Below are 24,183 nucleotides of genomic sequence, written 5' to 3' on the forward strand. Positions count from 1 at the left end.
CTTGAGTCCAGTTTGTGATCAACTACAATAAACCTACATTAACCTAATTGTGCAGCCTGCCAACTTGACCAATTGTTATTAAATACAGCATTTACTGAATTACAGTCTGTTACCTCAGTTGGTATAAGGCTAATTTAAGTTATTAATGCAGATAATTTGTCACAGAAAAAGATTGCTTATAATATTTTCAGTAACCTTAATGGCACATTCCACCATTCAGCCATAGGAAAGTCAGGCTCAAGACTAACAGGACATGCTGTCTGTTATGTCATTAAAATGGGAAGAGACAAAGGATTGACCAAGTCCCTGACCCAAGAACAGCTGTCCTCATAAAGAGTGTTAAAATGTATAAAATTCTTCGTGTTAAACATTAGTTTTAAAAAGGATTTCAGAACAGTTAATATAACAAAGTATATGTATAAAAAGAAGGCATTACAGCACCATTCTGCATGCAAAAAGAGTAGAGTCCGAAGCAAGACTTTTTTTTTTTTCGAAGCGCTTACCCAAACCATGACCTCCGATTGAGACTGTGAGCCCGTGAGAAGCAGAGAGTGAAAAAGTGAAAAGTAAAAGTCAGAACAAAATACAACAAAATGTGCTCAAAAAAAAACTTTTAAACCAAGAGGTGAAGAGTGTGCTGGGAATGTGAGCAGCTCTGCACAAAAAAAAAAAAACGTGACATGTCCAAGTGGATGACAGGACTGGGAGCCACACAAGAAAGACTTAGTTATTCATTTCTAAAGGGTTTCTAAACTGTCCAGTTTGACCATAAAATTAAGACAATTGACCAAACTTTAAAATGGGTTATAATGGCATATAATTATTTATGCCAGAATTAATCTCAACTATTGCACTAATGACATTTAATCATTTCCCAACACTGTCACCAACTATTTTTTTTGTAAACAAAAACTCTTCAATTTATTTACTTCATATCTTCATTTTGAATATACTGCTTTGGTCTAAAGGCCCTTTTAATATTTATATGGAACCATTTCCATACAACTACTACACACTCAGAATTGGCTAGGAAAATCTACATGATGTACATTTAAAAAAAAATTTTAAAAAATCCAAATTGCATTAGCGGTCCATGCTATTAAGGAAGGGCCTACCTGTGACTGTGCACTTGCTGGCATCTCCTGTAGGGAGAGCTCGAATGCGGTATGGGGAATAAGGGATTTCGTCACCACCATATTTAATAAGAATGGTGTAACGACCAGTCATATCTGGCACATAGGAGACGAGATAAGTTCCATCCTGGTTATCACGAATGTTGGCCTTCTTAGGTTTACCCTCAGGATCCTGAAACAAACAGGGATTAAAACAAACTCTCCAACCATGTTCCATCCTCATACACTTATTAAAATATTTAATGCACTTACAGTAATCTGGACAGCCAAAAGTCCCTCTCCAGCATCCTTGGCATCAATGGTAAACTCCACTGGCAAGCTAGCAGGTACCCCGGTGGTATTGAGACCAGGGCCACTGGCACGCACCTTACTGGCATCATGTGTGGGCAGAACTTTCAACTTATAAGGGCTATGATGGAGAGAAAATGTGTAAAAGTGGAGAAATTTTTGGTTGAAATAAACAATTACATACGCTACCATGCTAAAAGTTTTCCATTTAACACTACTAAGCTGGAGTTGCAATTTGCAACTATAAACTTGAAGTCAACTATTACAAACAGAAAACTATTTCATCTCTGCTCGGTTACTGCCCACACATGAGGGGGAAAAAGAGCAATTAGGGCTTTGCCAACAATGGGAACTCACCCTAGGCTCAATTACAGTGTTGAGTCTAGTCAGAGTACCGAACGACTAAAATAGATGCATACCTGCGTGGGATCTCCTCATCAGCATACAGCACATTAATGGAATATGGCCCTTCCTTGGTGGGCACATAGCTCACGGTGTGAGTCTGATCTCCATTATCCACCACCTCAACTGGCTCCACAACTCCTGCATGCAAAAGTAACACATCCAATACTGGTAAATGACAATCTAGGTGGTGTTGGATCACCTGAGGTCAACCGGAAGCACTTTATCACCTTTGGGTCCCTGCACTCTGACTTGCAGAGGAGCTACTCCTGCCTTGCTGGCATCAACAGTGAAGACCTGTGGGATATTAGCTCGTACATTGGTCCCAAGACCTTGGCCCTGGCACTTGACCTTAGTAGGATCAACAGTATCATGAACTGGCACAGAGAAAGGGCTTCCTACAAAGAGAAAGCAGTCGAAGAAATGTTAGTATAAAAAAAATATAATAATTAAAAAAAAGAGACTTTTTTTTTTTTTAAAGAAAATAAAATATTTACCAGTGACCGGTTTTCCACCATAAGTAATATTAAGGTTGTAAGTTCCTGGCTCATATGGGATGTACTCTACAGAGCAGCTGCCATCTTTATTATCAGTGCAGGACATCTTGGCTTCTGAAGGTCCCTCCATAGCCAGACCCAGACCTCCTGTACCAGCCCCACTACACAGACAATAACGGAGGAAGTAAATACCAGGCAAAAAGATCAATTTTAAACCAATTTCCAATGTTAATTGCTTAACAAACTACTTGCTTAACACCAACCGGGTCTCCACAGTAAATTTGTTGGGTTTGTTGGTGATGCCAGCCTGCAGTCCTGGGCCATGCACGCGTACACGTGCAGGATCACAACCCTCTGTTACAGGCACACGGAATGGACTGTTGGGCACTGGGGCATTATCATAGGAAACCTCTACACTATGTGGACCTGCCCATAGAAAATATATATTAGGCCAAAATTAAACTTCAGTCAATCAAATCAAGACCAAGCAAATTGATTCAACTCTTGTACTTGTAATGATAAATAATTTAAGACCTAATACATACCTTCTTCATAGGGAGTGTACTCTACTTTGTAGGTACCATCTCCTAGATCCCTAATTAAAGCTTCAGTGCAGTTACCAGAAGGGTTGTTAATGCAGGTCTTGATGTGATTCCCACCAGTTTTTGTAAGGAAACGAGCATCAACAGTGAAATCTGTGGTAGCCTCTCTGAAAACCCCTTTAAGACAACAATTCAAGGAAATTAGAAATAGATTTTAAATGCCATGTATGTAGTTCACAGTTTAACCAAATTTATACCTTTGCCCTCCACTCCAGGTCCAAAGACTTTTACACCACTGGTTTCAACAGCTGGCTCCACATTTAGTCTTGATGGGAAGTTAGGCACATCCTGGCCACCATAGCGGATGGTAAGTGTGTATGCTCCAGGATACAGGGGAATGTAGGTAATAGTATAAGTTCCGTCTCCATTATCCTGAATGTGCACCTCTGCTTCAGTTCCATTATCAGAGATGATCTCTATGGTTAATTCAGCAGGGCCAGCATTGGTGCAGTCAACCACAAACTGGCCGGTTTCGCCAACCTTAGCTCGCTCCAAACCTGGACCAGAGCAACGGACCTGCAAACAGAAGCCTTAAAGAGTCAGTAACCCAGGAGCAACATTCAGGGTATGCATTTATCTAAAATGCAACACTATCTCACCTTAGATGGGTCAGTGGGAGCTACAGCCTCCACGGGGAAGGGACTTCCTGGGATGGGAGCACCATCATAAGTAAGCTCCACCTCATATGGTCCCTTGTCTCTGGGGATGAACCGAACTTGGCTGGTTTCTGGGCTCAACCCTGGTTCCACTTTACAGGGAACTGCTTTTCCACTAGGTCCAGTCACCTTTGCAGCAACCTTACCTTGACCACCTGCGCCCTTCGATTTAACTGTAATGTCCTGGTCTTTTCCAACAGTTATCTCTGAGGTGAGCGTGGGAAAAAAAAAATCTCAGAAAAGCACTAGAAAATAACCACTTTTAGAAAAATCTTTAAAAGGTCAAAGGAAATCATTTTCTGATAACATACTGTCTCCAAGGCCTGCAACATTAATCTTGCTCAGGTCAAGGGAAGGCGCTATAGGCACAGCAAATGGAGTTTTGGGAATGGGATCACCACCATAAGTCACATTCACACCCAAATTACCCTAAACAGAAAAATAAAAAAAGAAATATCTTGGTCCTCATTAAAACAATTCTTTGTGATATTTGTGTTTTTTTGGTTTTTTTTTTACAAAGCACCTGCTATTGATTAAAAAACAATTTCAAAGTATTTTTAACCACAAATCATTCCCTTACCTGTTGCACTGGAGTGTACTTGACGGTATACGTGTTGTCATGGTTGTTGATGATATCAAAGTCCCGCACTGCCTCACCCTTGTTGGGGCCAGTAAACTGAGCATCCAGCTTGGCTTTGCCTGCACCCTTAGTATTCACAGTGAAATGAGTGGGTTTGTTCAGTTCCACACCTAAGGAGGATAAAAGATTTGAGGTTATTTTTAAACTTAAGTTTCTAATGTTTTAAACACTACCCAATATGTTTTGTTTCTGTCACCTGAGCGGTTAAGACCAGGGCCCTCTGCTTTGACTTTGCTGGCATCGTGAGAGGGATCCACTTTAATTCTGACTGGTGACATTGGAATAGGCTGTGAAAAAAAAGAAAGAAAGAAAAATCAGAGACAAGGAAAACTAACTTATATTAGAGTTGCCCAATCACAGTATGAACCTGTGCGATTATTCAACCACATAAGGCTGCAATTTATTCTAGGTAATATATGCATCTTCACTATTTTAGGTAGAATTTGTCTATAATTTAGATAATGTTTCATCATTTTGTGTTGATAAATATTAGCAAACATTCTGAAACAGGAGAGATTTTTTGTCCAGTTATTTGATGCTAGCCTACATAAATACATTTAAATACAAAATGTATGTTTAAATCACAGTGTGTGTGTGTCCCTACGTTACCTGATCAGCAAACAACACCATGAGAGTATAGCTGCCAGCTCCTGGGGGTGTGTATTTAACTGTAAAGGTGTCATTGTCATTTCTGATGATGTCAAAGTCGATGTCAGACTCAGCTGGTCCAACAACACCAGGAGCACACTTAATTCCAATGCTGATGTCACCTACAGAGACATAAATTCTTGCAGCTTAGATGTTACTGAAACAAGGGGGATGGATTTGATTAACCAAAAGTCATGTGTTAAAAGTATTATGGCCATACCCTGGCCAGCCTCTGCACAGTCCACAGTGAAATAGGTTGGTTCAAATGCCTTCAGACCAGTCTTGGCCACGCCAGGTCCAGATACTTTCACCTTATTAGGATGGCATCCAGCTCCAATATTCATCTACAGGTTAAAAATAATAATAATAATAATAAAAATTAAAATCCAACAACATCCAACAAACTTGCAAACCTACAAACTTGTTAAATGTCTTTTCACAATTCCACATTGACTGACCCTGAATGGGCTTTCCGGGATATTGACTCCACCCCAGGATACTGTGACTGTGTGTTTAATAGGCTTGCGAGGGGTGTAGCTGCAGCTGTATGTTCCATTACCATTATCCTTAACCTGCACATCGACTGGGTTTCCATCTCGATCCTGAGATTTAACAAAAAAGCAATCATTATTTTTCTTCTAGTTTCAATTGTGTTCGTACATGACAAAATAATTCCAATACATACTTGGGCCTGGATCTTTAGAGGTGCTTTGCCCCCTAGTTTGGCATCCACGGTAAACTCTGCTGGCTTCCCAACAGCCAGACCACTGCTCTGAAGTCCTGGGCCATAGGCCTTCACCTGAAATATATATAAACAATATAGTGAATGCAATGCCCTCCAGGAATAATTTTGGCTAGCAAACACAGAATACATCTCTATACCTTGTCAGGGTAAAAGTCTTTGTCTGGTGCTGATGTAATCTCAGCCATGAAGGGGCTGTGTTGGATGTCCTCATTTTTACAGAGCACATGCACCGCATACTCGCCTGGCTCAGTGGGCCAATAGCGCACATCGCATGAACCATCACCCTTATCATCACACTCAATCTTAGCTGGGGATGGGCCCTCCACAGAAAAACCTAAACAGGAAGTCAACAATATATGCATGCAACCAACACGCATACAACTAATGTCCTAAAAAAAATCTGAAATACAATGTGCTAGTGAAACTCACCCAATGTGCCAACATCATCTCCAACTGCCTCCACCACAAAGTCAGCAGACTTGCCAACAACACCACCTTCCAGGCCTGGTCCCCATGCCCGGACCTGCTGTGGCCCAGCCTCACTACTTATTTTAACCTCAAATGGGCTAAAAAAGGAGAAAACAGTGACAGAAAGGGAAAACAAGGAAAGACAAGGTTTAGAATATTTTATGCCATCTTGAAATTTGGAATAGAAACAATATTTTAAATAATCAAATATTCTAACCTTCGAGGAATATGCTGGCCGCCCCAGGTAATAGTAATGATGTAATTTCCAGGTGTGGTAGGGTAATAGTCAAAGCTATAGACACCATCTCCCAAATCCTTCTTCTTACAAGGCTCCTCCAGACCCTCTGTAATACAAGACATGCATTTAAAAAAATAAAAAAATCTGATATAAACAAGAACATGATTAGGCATGGTCGCTGCTCAGATAATGTGCTTCACTCACTTGGCCCTTTGATTGTGACCTTCAAATCTCCAGTGCCAGCTCCTTTGGTGTAGACCTTAAACTCTGCTGTCTCCTTAATCCGTAGGCCTTTAGGTTGCAAACCACGGCCTTTGGCTTTGCAAAGACTGGGGTTACATGCTGCAAAAAGACACGAAACAAAGTGAAGAAAGTATCACACTTCAAGCATGCACCAGTTTACTGCTATGAATGGTTGGGCTATCAGAAATTGTCAGGAAACTCCAGGCATGGTGGTGATAAGGCACTGCAAGTACCAGAGCATGTATCAAGCATGCTTACTTGTGGCTAAAAAAGCAACATGACATTAGTAGAGGAAATGGGAGTTTTATTGTAATGAGTGATAACATTTTTTAAATATTCTGTAAAAATAACTGCTCAAAGTGTGAGTCACTGAGATAGCTCATCATTTCCAGACAGCTATAACAAATGTGAATGTTTGTCATCAAAGGAAACAGTACAAGTGGGTAACATGAAAACATGCAGCAGGTCAACAGAATGAAAAGTACCCAACAGATCCAAGGTGACAGGAAAGCACGTCAGAGGTCAACAGGCTGATCCCCGAGAAAAAGGGAAGAAAATAAAGAAGAAAATAAAGAAGACCAGCAACCGATCACAGTTGACCTTCAGAAGGAAGACAGAATTCACCAGGGAAGAAAACAGCTAGGGAAATACAAGAAAGAGGGGGGGAAAACAATACAAAAAAACAGAATATGGGCAGTAAGGGACAAACATTTTCTAGAACACTTAATCTCCCCTACAGCCCACTTGCCTTCTACATTTTCCTTACTGGGTCCTTACCTTCACCAACATTGACCGTGTAGGGGCTCTTTGAGATCTGCCCCCCAGCAAATGTTATGTAAATTGTGTGCTGGCCCTCCTGGGTGGGTTTGTAGGTGCACCGGTAGCTGCTGTTGCCTTTGTCCTCAATTTGGCACTCCACTGTGTCCTTCTTGCCACTAGGGTCAAGAATGACCACCTCAACTTCTCCCATTCCAGCACCTATACATGAATGTGCAATAATTTAATCTTGTGTGAGAATTTCTTTAAATTCTGTAATGCAACAAACCCAAACTGACATTTCAGTACCCTTTAACCCAAATATGACAAATTACCACAAGTGGCAAATTAACTTATGTAATTACCAGCAGTGTATACATCAAAGTAGGTGGTTTTGTTGGCAATGTTGCCCACAGCCTCAAGCCCTGGCCCCTGGGCAGTAACCTTACTGGAGTCACCCTGAGCCATCCCTACCTCCACCTCAAATGGGCTCTTTAAAATATGCAAGCCAGCAAACAGCACTGTTACCTACAAGACAAAGGTTAAGACTGTAAGAGATGGAGATCATTCCATAATAAGTGGGTACTAGGTAGTAACTGCATTATGATTATATTCAGATCGGACCCAATTACCTTATGCAGCCCGGTAACTTTAGGAACATAGACCACCGAGTAAGTGCGATTCTTGTCATTGTTGGGAGTGACTTTAGCTTCCTCACGATGACCTGCTGGATCTTCTACATAAACCAGCACTTCTCCTTGGCCTGCGCTGATCGTCTCAACGGTGAACAGAGCCTTTTTCATCACCACATTACCAGTGGGCTCAATGCCTAGACAAAGAAAAAGATTTAGATGCAGCACCTTTGGATCTCTTCTGAATGACTCAGTTGTTTTAACTGAGTTTTATACTGAGAAAATGACATTTGACAAATAATAGAATACCTGGGCCATAGGCACGAGCCTTTTTGGGGTTGAGTTTGGGGCGCAGTGGGGCACCAGGCTTCAGCTTCGCCTTAGGGAACTGTGACAGGTATGTCATAACTGAGTGTTCATCCACATTGGGATCAACAATTTCCTCCGGAGTGATGACCTGATTTAGAGAAATAAGAGAAAGTAGATGATTCAATACTGGGGGCGGAGGGGCCTTGGGTGGAAACAACCAAACAAACTTAAACAAAACCATCTATAGAATTAGTCATAACAGAGACTGTCACCTTGGAAACAGGCACCTTAGAGACCACATGACAGTCTGTGGCATTAGTTGGCAGGAACAAGGCACGCGACAACAGGAAGCTACCAGCCACGATTGTAACTGATGGCACGCAATACACGAGACGTGGTTTAAAAAAAAACAACCAAAAAAAAAAAAAAACCCGGCCCATTTCAAAATGTTATTCGACAGTTTCATATCTGTAGTAGCAAAAATCCGTTTACCCAACCTCAAACCAGGAACTGCATTTAGACCGTTGAAGACAGCGTTCAAATTATATATTTATACGATAACTAATTTTTTTTTTTTTTTTTTTTAATCAGAAACTAACATTAGTCTCCCAACCCAGTGATGTTAGCCTAAACTTCATAACTCAAAAAAATGTATTATCCGATGACCAAGTTTTCATACTTTTTTCCTCTGTATGGAATGTACCTATAAAAAGTATCCATGCATTGTGTGAAGAGAAGATTTAAAGTAGATATTTACTACATTTTGCTTAAAAATTATAAGATTAATTCAGTAATTCATTTAAGTCCTGGTATTAAAGATGATTTCTCTCAGACAATGGAGAAATTAGTCACCTGAGGAACACCGAGCCATTCGTCAGCTTGCTGCATTGCCTCACGTGCATTGTCCACAGGCTTTGTTTGATCCCAGGAGTCCCAGTCCGGACACAGACCTGAAGAGTTACCAACATTTTTTTTTTAATCCATATATACTTACTCTATTATAGAGTAATTTTATCTTAGCATCTAAAAAATTTAAACATCCACCATTAGTTAACTGTGGTGTCTAAATCAAGACCAAGTTTTTAATTCTTCCAAACTTACCTGGGGCACAACTGTCCACCAATGCTCCCAGAGCTTTGCCTGACTGCCAGTCACGGCTGAAGTTGGTTATTGGCAGCTCAGGCAACTTGTTCTGGATCCAGCCCAGGAGTCTCTGCTTAGGCGTTTTCTGCTTGGCATCATCCGTGTCCTCTTCCTCGTCCCACATGGGCATGGAGATGGAGTAGTGCAGAATGAGGGTCCATATCAACCCTAGGATGAGCTTCAGGTTTCCATCCACAATGGCTTTACTGTCTGGTTGGGGCACATGCAGGAAAGAAAGAAGCAATTGCTTAAAACCAACCAAGAAAAAGGCTTTAAAGTAATAAATGCAAGAATAAGCATGTTAGCCTAGAACTTGCCCTTCTGCAGCTACAGAACTCTCATGTCCTTATCCACTGATTATTTTTGTTTAATTATATAGTATGTAGTGTAACAACGACTGAACCAGTTATTTCAAAAACCTTTAAAGAAAGGACATCTGAGCCACCTGCTCATCATTCCTTAATGGAAGGCAAAAGGCTATGCAATAAGAGATGCAGATTCTTGGCATGACACTACCCGGAGATTGTTTTAAGGAAAAAAAAATTCTTATCTCTATAAAAGACCTTGTTGAAGACTAACAGCCAAGGAATTGCAACTTTGGCCACCAGCAAGGTCAGCAAACATATCAACAGAGAAGCAAAACTTGTTACCCTTCTCCACCCAGTTTTAAAATAAATACACAAAGATCTAAACCCAGCAAAGTCTGGCCATAACACCCATTAGTCATGCTTAGCACTCACACTTCTCTATTTCTTTGAAGCAGATTAAGCACACGCCCAATCAAACAGTAACAATGTTCCCGGGGTTCAAAAAGTAATAAAACATCACAAGCAAAAAACTCTTATCGACTTCTAAAAGATATGTATAGACCAAGCTTATTTAGATAGCATAAGTGATTGCCAGATTTAAATACTATTTGATTAGGTGAAGGTCATGTTTCAAATGAAGCATGCTGGCTTAAGACCCCTTAAACATCTATAGATAATACCCTTAACACCTTAATCAGTCATCTCCATCTGAAACAGAATAACTGTGACTCTGACCAATTCATCATCGTGAAATTCCAGCAGAGTGGACAATACATTAGTCCTGCAGCTCCATGCAAGCACATGCATGTGTGCCCTAGTGGAGGGCTCTGAAGAGCCACATTCTGAAGCTGCCTTTAATCAGTAAATGCTGTTTCACTCCAGACACAGCCAACAGTATTGTAACCAAGCTGAGCCAAGAGCAGCCTCAACCCATTAGCACATAGGAAAAACACAGACAAAACAGCTCAAAATAGAAATCTAAATGCACTATATATTTTAATATCTCATTGCATTTCATCCAGCTCATGACCCTTACATTACTTATCCAACAGTCCCATTGCCATGTTAAACAATACATTCGCAATTATTTCTCTTCTCCAGAGTGTGGTCTAAAAACCACAATAACTTGAGAAGTTTGCTGGAATTCAGGTTGGTTTCTGGCATATTAAACTAGACTATTGGAGAATCTCAGATCCAATTTCTTTCCATGGGTGAAAAAACAATGTAGGGTCCCAAAAAAGAAGCTCCATAGCTCCATTATGCTCAGGGTCCCAGGGGCTAGTGGTAAAAAAAAAAAAAAAAAAAAGGAGAAAAAAAAAAAAAGGCAGGACATTGCACTTAGGAAGCAGAAATGTGGACAGCAGCACATCATACACGTCAGTCAGGCTCCTATGACTGACACTGACAACTCATGTCACTGTGCGTTAGGGACAGTTATACACAGTCAGGCAAACTGTGTGCGTGCACATGTGGAGAGAGAAAGCGAGAAAGAATTGTGTTAAACAGGTTAGAACTTGTCTGAGAGACACTTGATCAGAGACACTTATACGATGAGCTGTTGAGTAAAGAGGGTGTGGCCACCCCCACACCCAGCAGTTATTGCTCATGTAAAAGCACATCAAGAAATGGAATCAAGCTACTCTATAAAAATCACTGAGATTACAGCACATTACCATGTATTAATAATCCATTTATTTTTGGAGTTAATTTACCTACGATCAAATTTGTGATAGGAAACAAGGACCTGATGAAAATCTAGGCAGACTTATAGAGAACATTCAAAACCAAAGATCAGATTTGTAATGAAAAAACTGCTACCCGCAATGCCACTACTAATCAAACCAGCTTGGGCCATATTTCTCCTTATACATCGAAGTAACAGACAACCCCAATTTTAATGGGGGGAAAAATAGGCATGGTCTTGACATTAGTTTTGGAACCACTGATCTTGGCAAAGATTAATAAGGTACACATAAAAGCCCTATATATTAAATTCGTTCACACTAACCAATTACACATTCTTTTGAAGAATACTGGGAAGCACTATGAGTGGTGGAGGACTAGTGACACACCATGGACTAGCAAACATATAAAACATGACAGGAATCTGAATCAACCTCTCCACTACACTCATGCCTTTTTTGGACATGATCAGGGCTAGACATGACTTTCCCAAACTAGGCATCTTCTTGCCAAGAAAACAAGTTGGGTACATGGAAGAACGGATGGACAGACAGACAACCCAGGGAGATATTTGTGAATGTTATGTTAAATAGCTGGGGCATATAAACAAGTTATTTCGGAAGGCAAAGTTATCAGTTTTGGATATGAGCACAGATATTCCAGACCACACATTCCCATGACTCACCCTCCCACTGGGCTTAATAAACAGTGCCTGACATCAGAACTAAACTCTGACCCCACATGCAGACCTCTGACGCACCATGAGACTACACCCCCCATACAAAACCTACTAATCCTGTAGGAATGACTCATTGGCCAAAATCACTTATACAAAGGGACATGGCAAAACCCGTAAAGGTCTATACGAACTTTCAAAAATCACTCAGATGTAAACAGTGAAAGTAACAGCCGCAGCATGGCAGCAGGGGGATGGTTTCCATGTAGGAAATTGCATGCATTCCAGTGGGTCTTATCAAGTCTTGACCTGAAATCTGGACAAACGCCGACATATAATGAGTCAGCGAGAGAATACTCAGACCCTAAGGGGTACATGTTCCCATCAGGCTCCAGCTCAGGTGATTGAGGGAGCCCCTGTGTGCACCCTCATTTAATGCCATGTTAGTATGCGTCAGATGGCCAAGACTCAAAAACCTCAAAAGAACTGTTAGCAACAGCTCTGATTTAAAAAAAAAAAAAAAGAAAAAAAAAAAAAAGTGGTTCAGCAACACTGATGGGTACTTTATTGCCACATCTAGGAAAGCTTTTCTGAAACACAGCACATGCAACATATATTATTTAGAGCATGTACTTTGTTAGCAAACTTCCCTGTTCTTTCATTTCTGCTGCTTCCAAATGTCCCTCCCTTCTCATCAGCCTGCCTCCATCCCTCCCCTCTCTTTTGGAAATGTTCCCCCCGGTTTTTTTAGCCTTAAAAGGGCAGAAGCAAACTTGATCCTGGCAGGCCACCCATTTCTCTGCACAGCGGTTTCTGATTACAAGGAGGGAGGGAACAGAGGGAGGAGGGAAAAAGAAAGGGAACAGCAGAGAGCAAAAAGTCTTGAACAGAGAAAACTGCTGCGTTCAGACTTCTGTAAAACCCCATATTGACAGAGCTAGATTGTCATTTGGCTCCTCTTCTTCTGTGGCTAACTTTTCCATGCCACGCTCCATCACCCTATCCACACAACCATATTTCTTTTTCTCTACTACAAACACACTTATCCAACCTCGTGACACGATTTTCATTACCTGCAGAATTTCAGAGTCTGTGTTTTATGTTGTTTTGCACTATGTTTACAATGTTTTTGTTTTACAAAGTCCTGAGCATCAGCTAACAGAATCCAGAGATGACCCAAGTGTTGACTCAGCAGTTCATTTAAGTTCAATAGTGTCAAAGTATGATTTTAAGTTTTAGCCGTTTAAAGTCTGATGCATTTTTAGTGCCTACAAGCCAGGACATGGCAACATACCATAAAACCCAAGGGTACCCCAATCATCCCACTGCATCTCAAGTACATATGGATGCAATAGTCCACATTTCTTATGAAAGCAATATGCAAGTATATATAAATTTGACAATTATTTTTCTTAATGGGTAAAATGTCTGAATAGAAACACCTTCAGTTTAAAACAAACTCCCCCCCCCACCCCCCATTCTTAACTTGTACCTTTCCCTTACTGACCTTCCACATAACCCTCCCCAACAACTGTACAAAGAGAAGGAAAATAACAGGCTCAGTCTGGAGACTTTGCAAACGCATACCATCCCAAACCACTATCTTAAGCAGTGCCAGAGCAAATTATCTTATCTGCCGAGATGGAGCACTTAAAAAAAAAAAAAAAAAAAAAAAAAAAATCCCAACAGAACAGAGGAAGACCACAATCAAGTGTCCTTTTGTTAGTCTTAAAGCCACCTCATATCCTGTCCTGCTGTGCTCACATATCTCAACTGAAACTGTGAGATTTGAAGATCCACATTCTTTGTAGAGCTTTTCAAAAAAACAAGAAGCACGCCATGGTCTTCATGTGGTTTATGCAGCTGCTGTCTTGGTGAATCACAGTGTCCCTAAAAAAAAACCTTTAAATAAAGTTTTACCTAAAAATTGCCACTGCTGCATTTGAGTCACCGTTGAAGATATTCGTGCAAAATCTCTCCTGTACCAAGAATTAAAATGACTACTTCAAAAACAGTCTACAGTTTCAGAATCAATCTTTGGAGCACAGAGGAAATTTCTTGGGGATCATGCTACAAGGTTTTCCCCTTGCGGTTAGTACTGGGTGCCATGTACTTGCATAGAAACATGTGATTATTCGCATGATAACACTTTATAACCACTACACACCAGTCCCATTTTGCTGCATTACTCCAATTTACTCATACCACCCTTCCTTTTCACAACTGCATTAGTTCCCCATTGTGAATGAGCAGGAAATCCTGGCATTAGCAAGGGGCCTCCAAGAGATTCCATAGGGTGCACCCAATAGGCATTAGGCATTATAGGAGGAGCACAGGGATCATTAATCAATTTTGTACACATGACTTTGAAACAACCCTTAGCAGAATAGTACGCATACAGGAAAAAAAATAATAAATAGTGATCGGAAAATCATTCGAACACAAGCATATCTATGATCTATTTTGGCAAACAAATGCAAAAAATGGTCACTATGGGTTTAATAGAAGTCAAAACACTTGATTTTTTTTTTTTTACATACAGAATTATTACAATTATAATCATTATTATAACTACTACTACAACAACTCTATAAATTGGGGGAAAGAACTTGGTCCTAGAAAGGCAAACCACTGTCCATTTTCATAAGTTCCATTTTTGCCAAAAACAGCTTTTTTTTTTTTTTGCATATTTTAACACCATGATTTGCCCAAAACAGATCCTGAACCTGGTCATGGTCACATTACCAAATATTTCAGCCATAACTCAAACTTAACTGTATATGTACTATAATACATTTAGCCCTCTGGGCATTTAGGTAACGCCTGGAGCTTTATCCAAGGCATCAGATCTGGGTACTCAAAACGCACATGAACAATGCGTTCAACAGTGTCGATCCTTTCTTCTTGTCCATTTTCCCTTCTTTATATTATGTGCTAGTATGTTATTTTTAACATTTAGAAGTAAAATAACTTCACAATAAATTAACTTCTAAACTTTAACTCTTAACCAATCAATTTAATTATTAAGACTGGCTGTTTCATCTACTCCTGGTTAGAGCTAGGCATACCAGGCTCAAGTCCTATCCTGACTTTTATGTACTAGGACTCGAGGATGAAGATTGAGCAACACAATATCAAAACATCACATCACGCAGAACCACACCCAAGATGTCTGTCTTTACTCCCTTCTAGTATCTGACCTCCCACCCATTGTGAATCCATAAAAGCAACTGCAAATTAAACCAATCATGGCAGGAGAAACACACCCACCTCCTCTTTCTGTACATCTCCAAAGCCTTTATTAGCAAGGTTTTCCTTAAAGAATACAAATAGGAAGAAACTAAACACTTGGACTCTATTGGAGCAATAACCCAAAAATAATTATTTTTATAATTAAAGTTCAGGTTCTGGAAACATTTAAATACATGTTTAGAGGGTATATCAAATAGTACACAACCAAACGACTTTATCTCGCATTTTAAGACAATATTGGTGGAATCAAGCCAGTATTGAGCCAATTAAAAGTAACTATCCCCAATTGCAATTCTTACTGTGATAAGTACAAGCAGATGGAAAAAATGTTGCACTGCATCACCTGAGGCTTTACTGCTTTAATTCTTTGTACTCCCTGACTCCCTTGGCTTGCAACACATCAATAAACATGTTACATACACGCCTTCTGGGGTTTTGAGAAATACTGTGTTGCAGAGACATATCCTTCCAGACGCCTTTCTCAACGAGAAGAAGCACGTAGACCACAAACATGCCATGAACTGATCATACAAGAATGCTCGGTCAATGACAAAGTGTGTCTACAGAAGTAGACCAGGAGGTGGTATAGGACAGTGCATTTCAGTCCTGGCTCTGGGGTAATTTAATATTTAGTCTGCTCAAACACACCTATTTCAACCTTGTTAATCAGTTGAGATAAATAAAGTGAGAACAAAAAAGTCTACAATGTTAAAATAACTTTACCAGGATTGAGAAAGGTATCGTAATATTTAGTGTGGGATGGTGTTTGTGAACATGAGTTGTGGATTTAAAAAGCAACTGGTCAATCTCCCATCACTTAATTTCCAGAGAAGCATAGGACAAATTCCAAAGGACACTGCATCACAGTACCTTTAAATTCTTTGCATATTCAAGTCCAAATTAAGTCTTTTGTTTTATTTAAGTACTGCATGCTAAACATGTTTTGCAAAGGGAAATGTGCATTGTTCCTTAGGCAAAAAAATCCTAAACTTACTGCCTTATAACTGGGAAAACTAACTACGAGTTTATCAGCATGCTTTCAGCACACACTGACCAATTTGGTCTGGAGGTGTGTACCGGAGGGATTATTTAAAATATCCTTCCCCTTGCCAAGATATTAGGGAGGATGAGGGGACTTGGTAAATGATATTTTGAAAATGACTGTAAAGGTGGGGCTTGAATTAGGCCATATACGGTTGATAGTTTTTTATTGTAGATCTTTAAGGCTTGACCGATAACACACCCACATTATGCACAAAAGCAAATTGTGTTGACCCAGCTTTACTTGGATTAAACATTTTCTGTATATATGAAAATTGCCCTGAAGCTGTACGGATCACTTTGTAATGATGCCAACACGTTTGCTAACAGAATTTCGTTCCACACCCTGCTCACTAGAGTCCACAAACCTTTTTGTTGCGCATTAAGACTTGCCAAGATCCGGTTTGTTAAACCCAGCGTGGACTTTCGGCGTTTAGTTGTGAAAAAAAAAAACTGCCGGTCAATAATAGAGAAAGCGGACCTTCAAGCCAAAACGATTTACTCTTCTTTATTTGGAAGTCTTATTTCCAAAAGCAGGGAATAAAGAGAAAATGTGTTTCTGTTTCAAGATTTGAGGATCAAACGCTATTGCTAAACATAGTGGGAGATTCCAGCTAGGCCCAACTTTAGCGACAATACCCACTTTCCAGTTATCCTGTGGCCTACACTGTTTGGTGCTTTAAGCATCGGTTATTTAAAAAAAATACTTAAACAATATGCCACCGAAGATGTTTTCATTCCTAACTGTGGAAGTGCATCGATACAAAAAATATTTACAGGTAAACATATTCAAAAACACTAGTTTTAAACAGTCAAGCTGTGCTGTGGAAACTCTCCGACTTCGGGATTCAGTTGGGGAAAAAAAAAACTTTTGGAAAGTTAGCGGTCAAGGCAGAAAGGAAACATATTGTAATAGAGAGCAGTGTAAAGGGAAAAGCGCATACCTATGGACACGAGTTTAATATTCTCCTTGTCGAGAAACTCCAGCGCCACTGACACGTTCTCCAGCTGCATCTGCCTGAAGGTGGGCCGTTGGTTGTACTTGCGGAACATCTTCTTCTGGCTGAGCACCTCGAGTAGCCCGATTAGGCGCAGACCATCGCTCAGGTCCGTTTGCAGGTTTGCGATGCGCTTGTTCACGCACTTCAGATGCTCGTTGCACCAGCGGGTGAACGTGTTCTGCTGAATCTTCTTCCATGGCGCGTCCTCGGCCAGATCCTTCTCCGTGGCGGGCATGTCGGCGTCCTTGTCCGGTGCGAGAGAGGCGTTGGATGAGGCTGAGGCAGCGCTCGACTGGTGCAGGCGTGGGTGTTGACTCATTCTTATGCACTCCGCTCGGCCTCGATACGGTTCTCACTTTTTTTGGGTGGAGTCTTGGGGAGAGCGTTATGCTCTTGTATTAAGTTCTTTTAACTGCAAGAGAACAGAAGTTAAAATAAACTTAAGAAATGGGTGTTTAGTAAAATGCTTTAATTGTAAAATGTAACTTTCTTATGATTTTATTGTTGTTATATTTTTGTATCTGTTTACATCACTGAGTGAACTGGAGCGCTGATTTTAACTAAGAACACCGGTGCATGGATTTAGAAAGTCGTGATCCTGTTGTTTAAAGAGATTATACGATTAAAGCGAATGCTGTGTGGGTGTAGGGTGTGTTTAGGATTTACTGTGGCGGGCCAAGTCCCAATACTGTTATGTAAGTTAAATGGCAAACTGACTTCATTTATTTACACGATTGCAATTAACAAACATTAAACAAAAATGTTCTCATCTTCTACACAGAACTCGGTAATGTAAAATATGGCAAATCTGACAATACACATAAGACGGAATAATACACAGTAGTTTTAATTCAACATAAATCTAACGAACTCGACGTATGAGACTTTCTGATCATATCGTGTCTCTGAAAACTACGCAAATGACGTCAAAGCACAAAATAATATATTACAAAAGATTTTAGGTAAAGAATGAAACTCAGATTCTGGGGTATTTGTTTCCAAGTAGGAAGATATTTATGATGCCCTATAAATCAGACACGAACTGCTTTGTTAAAACAATGTATAGCCTAAAAATTCTTGCGGTTTGGGAGTGCTCTGTAAGGGGTAATATGGGCAGATATAGACACTTCCAATAGAGAAACAATATACAATACAAATCCACCGATAGGGGAATTCCAAATGATGTTGAGTTTCATAGAGAGAGAGAGTCACTTTAACATGGAAAATGTACCCTCTCTTCTGACGATCACATGATAGCATCAATAATGGTGCGACATCTACTGACATCTTTAGAGGAACCATTATACTACACATTGCTGCCAAATTTTAATTTAAGGTTTGAAAAAGGGCATAGATCACAACTTTTGGCTGACTCTATATAAAATCCTCTACAGTTTTATCCTATTTGTTCCAGTTAATGTGGTCAGTAAAGTAGGCTTCTAAATTAACGGAGTAAACATGGCCATGTTAAGTATACAGGTGTTAAGTATTTAAAAAATCTTCATTGCCCCCGCCCCCCCCCCCCCCCAAAAAAAAACAAACTTTCTCCTCTAGGAGAATCTAAAGAATGCTTTCCGTCTAAATACTGATGCCCCTTGACCCCCCCCCAACCACTAAAAATCTTAACATTAAACAGACTTGCTCTCATCTTTTACTCTACGTTAATATCTACCTATTTTAGTCTCTCTCCCTCCCCCCCTCTCTCTCACACACACCCACATACACACAGACGCGCATAATAACAAACAAAAATAAAAGAAGGTAAATAAATATGCATATTAGCATTAATAAATGACATAAATTGTAGCACATAGCTATTTCAGTAATTCACTAGGTATATAATAAATATATAACCACAAGACAAAGTTTTACCTGTGTTTGATGTAAATGCTTTTAAACCTTATTCATAAAGGGTACCTCAAAGGTCTGCTTTGAAGTACTCCTACTTTATCATGCAAAACTAAATTCGTACTATGGCGCCATCTAAAGGACTTAGACCTAATAGTATCGACATGAAGTATAGAATTTCGTACAGTAAGTAAAAACGATTTATTTATTTTTTTAATGTAAAAAATCTATATACATTTTGTTATACCTTAGATGTTATACTGATAGCCATATAGATCCTACTTTAGTTTTCACACACTTAATCTTCCGATATGAAACTGCAAATCGGATGAATAACTACTTAAACATTCTTACTGTCTCATTCACAGGTGATTAAAATAACCGTAGAAAAAAGCAAGATACTTTAAATCGGTGTACACAACCAACCGGATGCATGCAACAGAAGTGCCATGCACGCACCTTGGCCACATAGCGTGCACCATTCGCGCATGCGCACCATGACTGTTGGAAAGCGCCCTGTGGTTGACCAACAAAGTAACGAAGATGTAAACCGCAGAGCGCGCTATCGTCGGCAGGCGAATGAAAAGCCCTGATTACACCACTGGAAAATTATCAGTGTTTTTTCACTTTACTTAAAGTATGTGCAAGATGTCTCATTGCAAGAAACAGACTATACAGAAGATTATGCATATTTATACATACATATGTATATGTCCTAAAATAAATATGTTTATACCAAGTTTGTTAAACCCTAAACACACTAGGTTATCTTAGAATAAATGTTTAAACATTTCTTTTTACAAAAAAAATATAATTAAGAAACATATAGGCTAGGCATCATACTAAACGAGATCTTAAAAGATATTAGGGCACCTAAAATATTAAACTGTGTTAAACGCATGTTCTCTAGGACCACATGAGCAAGCAAGTTTCCAGGGAATAGATCAAGATTAGTGCTCTTTATCATAGGTCTGCTCAGGTGAGTTTCCCAGTGTACACTGCGCTGTGAGCGGAGGGGGGCGCACGCCACCATCAAAGTTACAAAGTAATGTACAGGCGAGAAAGCAGGCCGCCGTTTTCCATAGTTTCCCTTATTTGGTGAGGAGAGCTTAATTGGGTTACGACATGTTTAAACCCCTGTAGAGTGCCGCAGGGTTTGTGTTTGTCGACGCATCAGCTAAAGCACAGGAAATATGCATGAGGAGAGAGAGTGTTAAAGGAATGGGAGGGTATACAGAACCGAGTAAAGAAGAGCACGAGATCTACAGCGGCGATCATCCAGCCTTGTTCAGACACGCCTTATATATTCATGTGGGCCCCGCATTTGATTATATGCCTTTTAATGATCAGATGTAAATAACTACTATGTACAGCGGATGTGCAACTCATAACATAAGGTTTCAGTTAAGCATTTTATAAAATCCTATTACAAACCGAAATCACAAATTCTCGGACAGAAATCACAATACTGAGACCAATTCTGGTTTTATATCTAATTCAGAAAGCAGTAACTAATGTGATGCACACAAATCTCAGAAGCTCCTCAAAGTACTCGGAGCATCAGCCTATGACACATGCAACACTCTTCTGTATCTTACCAGTAATATTTGCCATATTTCACTGGGGGGAAATATAATAGGCTAACGTACAAGCAAAGGTTAATATCAGTGCAAGCATTTACATTTGCATTGTAAATGTTTCAGGCAACAGCTTTTAAAACATTATAACTGTACACTACAAACGAAAACTTTCTGACTTACTTGTTCGCGTTTTTTCCCAACGGCCGTAAGATGGTACCTTCTGTATGCCTGACGCCGTTACGCGGAGAAAAAAACTGCACTATCTCAGTGTCCCTCCCTGCCGGACTGAAGTCTCCCTCAAGGGAAAACGCGAGCTCGGTGAACTCCAGAAAGAACGCGAGTGACAGCCTCTCGTTCTTTTCTAACTCCTTTTCTCCTCTCCTAACACGAGGACCTTAATTGGTAAAGTATCAAAGAGGTGGAGGATAAGGAGGAGGACAACCCTTCTCTATCTAAACGCACTCAGTGAAAAAGAGCTGACGTTATACGGCAAGATGCGACCGCGCCTTCGGATTTTAAAGGTATGATGTCACCCTGGTTGCGCGCGCCCGTATCCGCTCCGCGCGTGTGTGCGTGTGTGCGCACGCTGTACTGTTCACTCTCAGGTCGAAGAGCTATCATGAGTAAAAGCATTCCCAAAGTCTAATCAGCTGTATCCCAGTTTAATCACATACTCCCGTACAGTACACCACCACAGGTTAGTAACCACAGGTGGAGGACTTCTCCGTAATTGACAGGATCCAGTAGTATGTCATTTTCTTACTCGTTTATTGCAGCTGTTTTATTATATTGACTGCACTACATCTTCCTTCGCTTTAAGCGTGTCTCATAGACTTTCAAAAAATGTCTGTGCGCAGCTTTCGAGTAACTCACTTTAATCTACGGCCTAGTTGGTTTGAGGTCGACAGGATCAGTAGTGTAGGATATTTACAGATTTATCTGACCCCAAACATGACCCAAATATGTCCTGAAATTCGCAGCACTGATTAGATCATTGTGTTAGAACAGCGTGTGTGTGCGCGCGAATGTTTATTTTTTTTCTACTTGCAACTGAGAATGAAAGTGTGAAATAATTCATAATTAAAATGCTATAATTAACCTGATCGCAAATAACTTTAGATCATCTTAATCCTTTAATTCTCTTATGATTATCAATAATAAACATTATTCTGCTGCACTTATAACATTACTAATGTATAAATGTAATCCATATTTTAATAGACATTCACATCACTTTTTCTAAATAGGATAGGTGTGCTGCACAACCTGGATTACCCAGAGCAGTAAACACCACCACTCTCTAGTGCCTTCAGCAGATATAGCTTTAAAACAGAACCTGCTAAGGATCGACTATTCAATCTTTGAATCCTTGTTTCACTTTGTTTTTTTACCGCCTGAACACGACAAAGCCTTGCAATCATGCAAGTAACAATTTGTTTATTAAAGTATTTTCCTGAGATGGAGTTGACCACTAAGCTCAAGTGAAAATCTTTTGTGATCCCTGACTTTGTCCATCTTGTATGGATTACACTAAACTCTGGAAGTAGCTAGAGTAGCAAAAGTAGCCCCCACCCCAGTTGTAGTTATAATATGTAATCACCATGACAGAAAGATTTGATAAAAACATGTTGAGTCATACACTATTTAATATTATAAACATGGTTAGGATTGAAGAATTGCTAGGCACAACCCTTTTCTTGGAATAATACAAAATTTCACATTTATCCATTTGCTGCAGTAGTTGTGGAGGAAATGAAATGTAATATTTACTCATTTTGAAGAACTCAAGCTAGAATATACCATTGCCAAGCATTTCTTTAAATACTTGCAACATTGTCCTTTCTGATTCACAGAACCACCCAGTGGAACCGTAATCTTTTTCCTTTTAGAAAATTAAAATATCACCATGGCAAGGGGTTTTAGTTTTTAGGCAAGGGATTTTATTAATATATGTGTACATGTGTCCAGGCTTCAAACATAACCAAAATTTGAACAGAAGCTTGGAGAAAAGATGTGGATGTAGATAATGCGTTACACTGCAGATCAAAAGATACAAAAGGTAATAAAGACAGATGAATGCATGCTCATGTTATCATGGTGACACTAAGAAACATTTTAAACATACTGTAGGGCTAATTAATATTATTGAAGATTTGTACTACATGTATTGATTAGGCATAACATTAAAACTATTATATTAATACTAGCTAGGTTTTGGGCTCCCTTGTGCACTGGACCAGCACTGACCCCACAGGGCACTGTGAGGTGCAGGATGGGGCTTCTGTGGATCAGGCTTGATTGTCTTTGCTTGCTAGGATCCTGTGACAGTGGGCTGTGGTGCACTGGGTGTGCACCACACGCAGTATTGACTGTTTTTGGCTATTTGTGCTGCATTGGCTTTTCTTTTGGATTGGACGAGACAGGCTAGCCTTTGGTCTCCATGGGCAGGGGTGAGTCTTGGGTGTCAGTCAACTATAAGGCTATCAAATAGATATTAACAGTCATTTAGTATATTTAAAGAAGTAGTCATTTTCTTTTAATTTTTTTTTGTTGATCCATATATCAACAAAACCAAAACAGTTATTTTTATGCAGTAATAGCTTGGAACATATATAAGCTCATAAATTTGGAAAACATTTTTTATGGTATTTCATGAGAGTTTCATCGTTCAGTTTTACAGATGTGTTCAGCTGTAGTTAAAATAGTGTGCTGGACAGAGCTATCATAGGGGGTTTTCTTATATAATCTCTACAAACACACCATTCACTTACAAGGAACAGTGCTGAGCTCTTTAAGAGCACTTAGCACTCAGGTTTATTATTTTCATTTTTTTTCCATGCATGCTATTTTCAGTTTTTGTTTGAATATGTAAAAGTCAGAAGCTAATTTTCAGTCAAAGGTCAGCTGTAATCTTTCCATCTTCTTGCCGGTTCTCTGGTTTAGTTTGCATTGTCACTACAACATTTCTCTTTCCTCAAGGTCTGTGCCAGGTTGTACATGAGACAGGTATGACACAATTTCTGATTTGTTAGAAGAGACCAAAGGAGGAGGAAAATAATAAAAAGAGAGCAAATGAGGTCAGAACCAACCACTGCCAAACTAATGCCTGACAAGGTGGCAACGAGCTGTCAGTCCAAATACACAGCTAAAAACACAGATGCAGTTTCAGAGAGCCCATAAAATTAGAGCAGAGCCAGCTGTTCTAACAGAGAAGAGGGAATACGATGATACATGATGAGCACTCCAGTCAAAATGAGGCTTTAGAGAAAGTTTTCAGAATGCGTACATTATGTATAAAAGCTTGCTTTTGTTTGAGCTGGAAAAAATATCTATTGAAACGCTTTCTAAGGGTAAATTAAATATAACAGTGTGAGTAAACATTCGTTTATGTTGG

General features: G+C 39.7%; 1 protein-coding gene across 4 annotated transcripts in view; it reads right to left on the reverse strand.

Annotated features, from left to right (window-relative positions):
• The window catches only part of flna (filamin A, alpha (actin binding protein 280)), a 29,643-nt gene extending 8,383 nt beyond the window's left edge, over positions 1-21,260 (reverse strand). For 2 of the 4 annotated variants that reach the window (XM_053482953.1, XM_053482951.1), the window contains exons 1-29: positions 20,970-21,260; positions 17,305-17,773; positions 9,359-9,610; positions 9,110-9,207; positions 8,258-8,405; positions 7,949-8,145; positions 7,682-7,844; positions 7,338-7,538; positions 6,522-6,659; positions 6,297-6,423; positions 6,041-6,177; positions 5,749-5,945; positions 5,552-5,665; positions 5,325-5,468; positions 5,087-5,210; positions 4,828-4,988; positions 4,415-4,505; positions 4,159-4,328; positions 3,890-4,007; positions 3,522-3,784; positions 3,120-3,438; positions 2,866-3,039; positions 2,584-2,746; positions 2,321-2,481; positions 2,054-2,221; positions 1,841-1,964; positions 1,386-1,542; positions 1,116-1,305; positions 504-527 (exon numbers count right to left, since the gene is read on the reverse strand). In XM_053482953.1, coding sequence (XP_053338928.1) covers positions 504-527; positions 1,116-1,305; positions 1,386-1,542; positions 1,841-1,964; positions 2,054-2,221; positions 2,321-2,481; positions 2,584-2,746; positions 2,866-3,039; positions 3,120-3,438; positions 3,522-3,784; positions 3,890-4,007; positions 4,159-4,328; positions 4,415-4,505; positions 4,828-4,988; positions 5,087-5,210; positions 5,325-5,468; positions 5,552-5,665; positions 5,749-5,945; positions 6,041-6,177; positions 6,297-6,423; positions 6,522-6,659; positions 7,338-7,538; positions 7,682-7,844; positions 7,949-8,145; positions 8,258-8,405; positions 9,110-9,207; positions 9,359-9,610; positions 17,305-17,680 — 4,699 coding nt within the window. In that variant the 5' untranslated portion in view covers positions 17,681-17,773; positions 20,970-21,260. The remainder of the gene's footprint in view (positions 1-503; positions 528-1,115; positions 1,306-1,385; positions 1,543-1,840; positions 1,965-2,053; positions 2,222-2,320; positions 2,482-2,583; positions 2,747-2,865; positions 3,040-3,119; positions 3,439-3,521; positions 3,785-3,889; positions 4,008-4,158; positions 4,329-4,414; positions 4,506-4,827; positions 4,989-5,086; positions 5,211-5,324; positions 5,469-5,551; positions 5,666-5,748; positions 5,946-6,040; positions 6,178-6,296; positions 6,424-6,521; positions 6,660-7,337; positions 7,539-7,681; positions 7,845-7,948; positions 8,146-8,257; positions 8,406-9,109; positions 9,208-9,358; positions 9,611-17,304; positions 17,774-20,969) is intronic. The other 2 variants (XM_053482954.1, XM_053482952.1) reach the window with 2 other exon arrangements.
• Between the last annotated feature and the right edge of the window lie 2,923 nt (positions 21,261-24,183).

Source organism: Clarias gariepinus, chromosome 22, assembly GCF_024256425.1.
Source record: "Clarias gariepinus isolate MV-2021 ecotype Netherlands chromosome 22, CGAR_prim_01v2, whole genome shotgun sequence".
Taxonomy (NCBI): Eukaryota; Metazoa; Chordata; class Actinopteri; order Siluriformes; family Clariidae; genus Clarias; species Clarias gariepinus.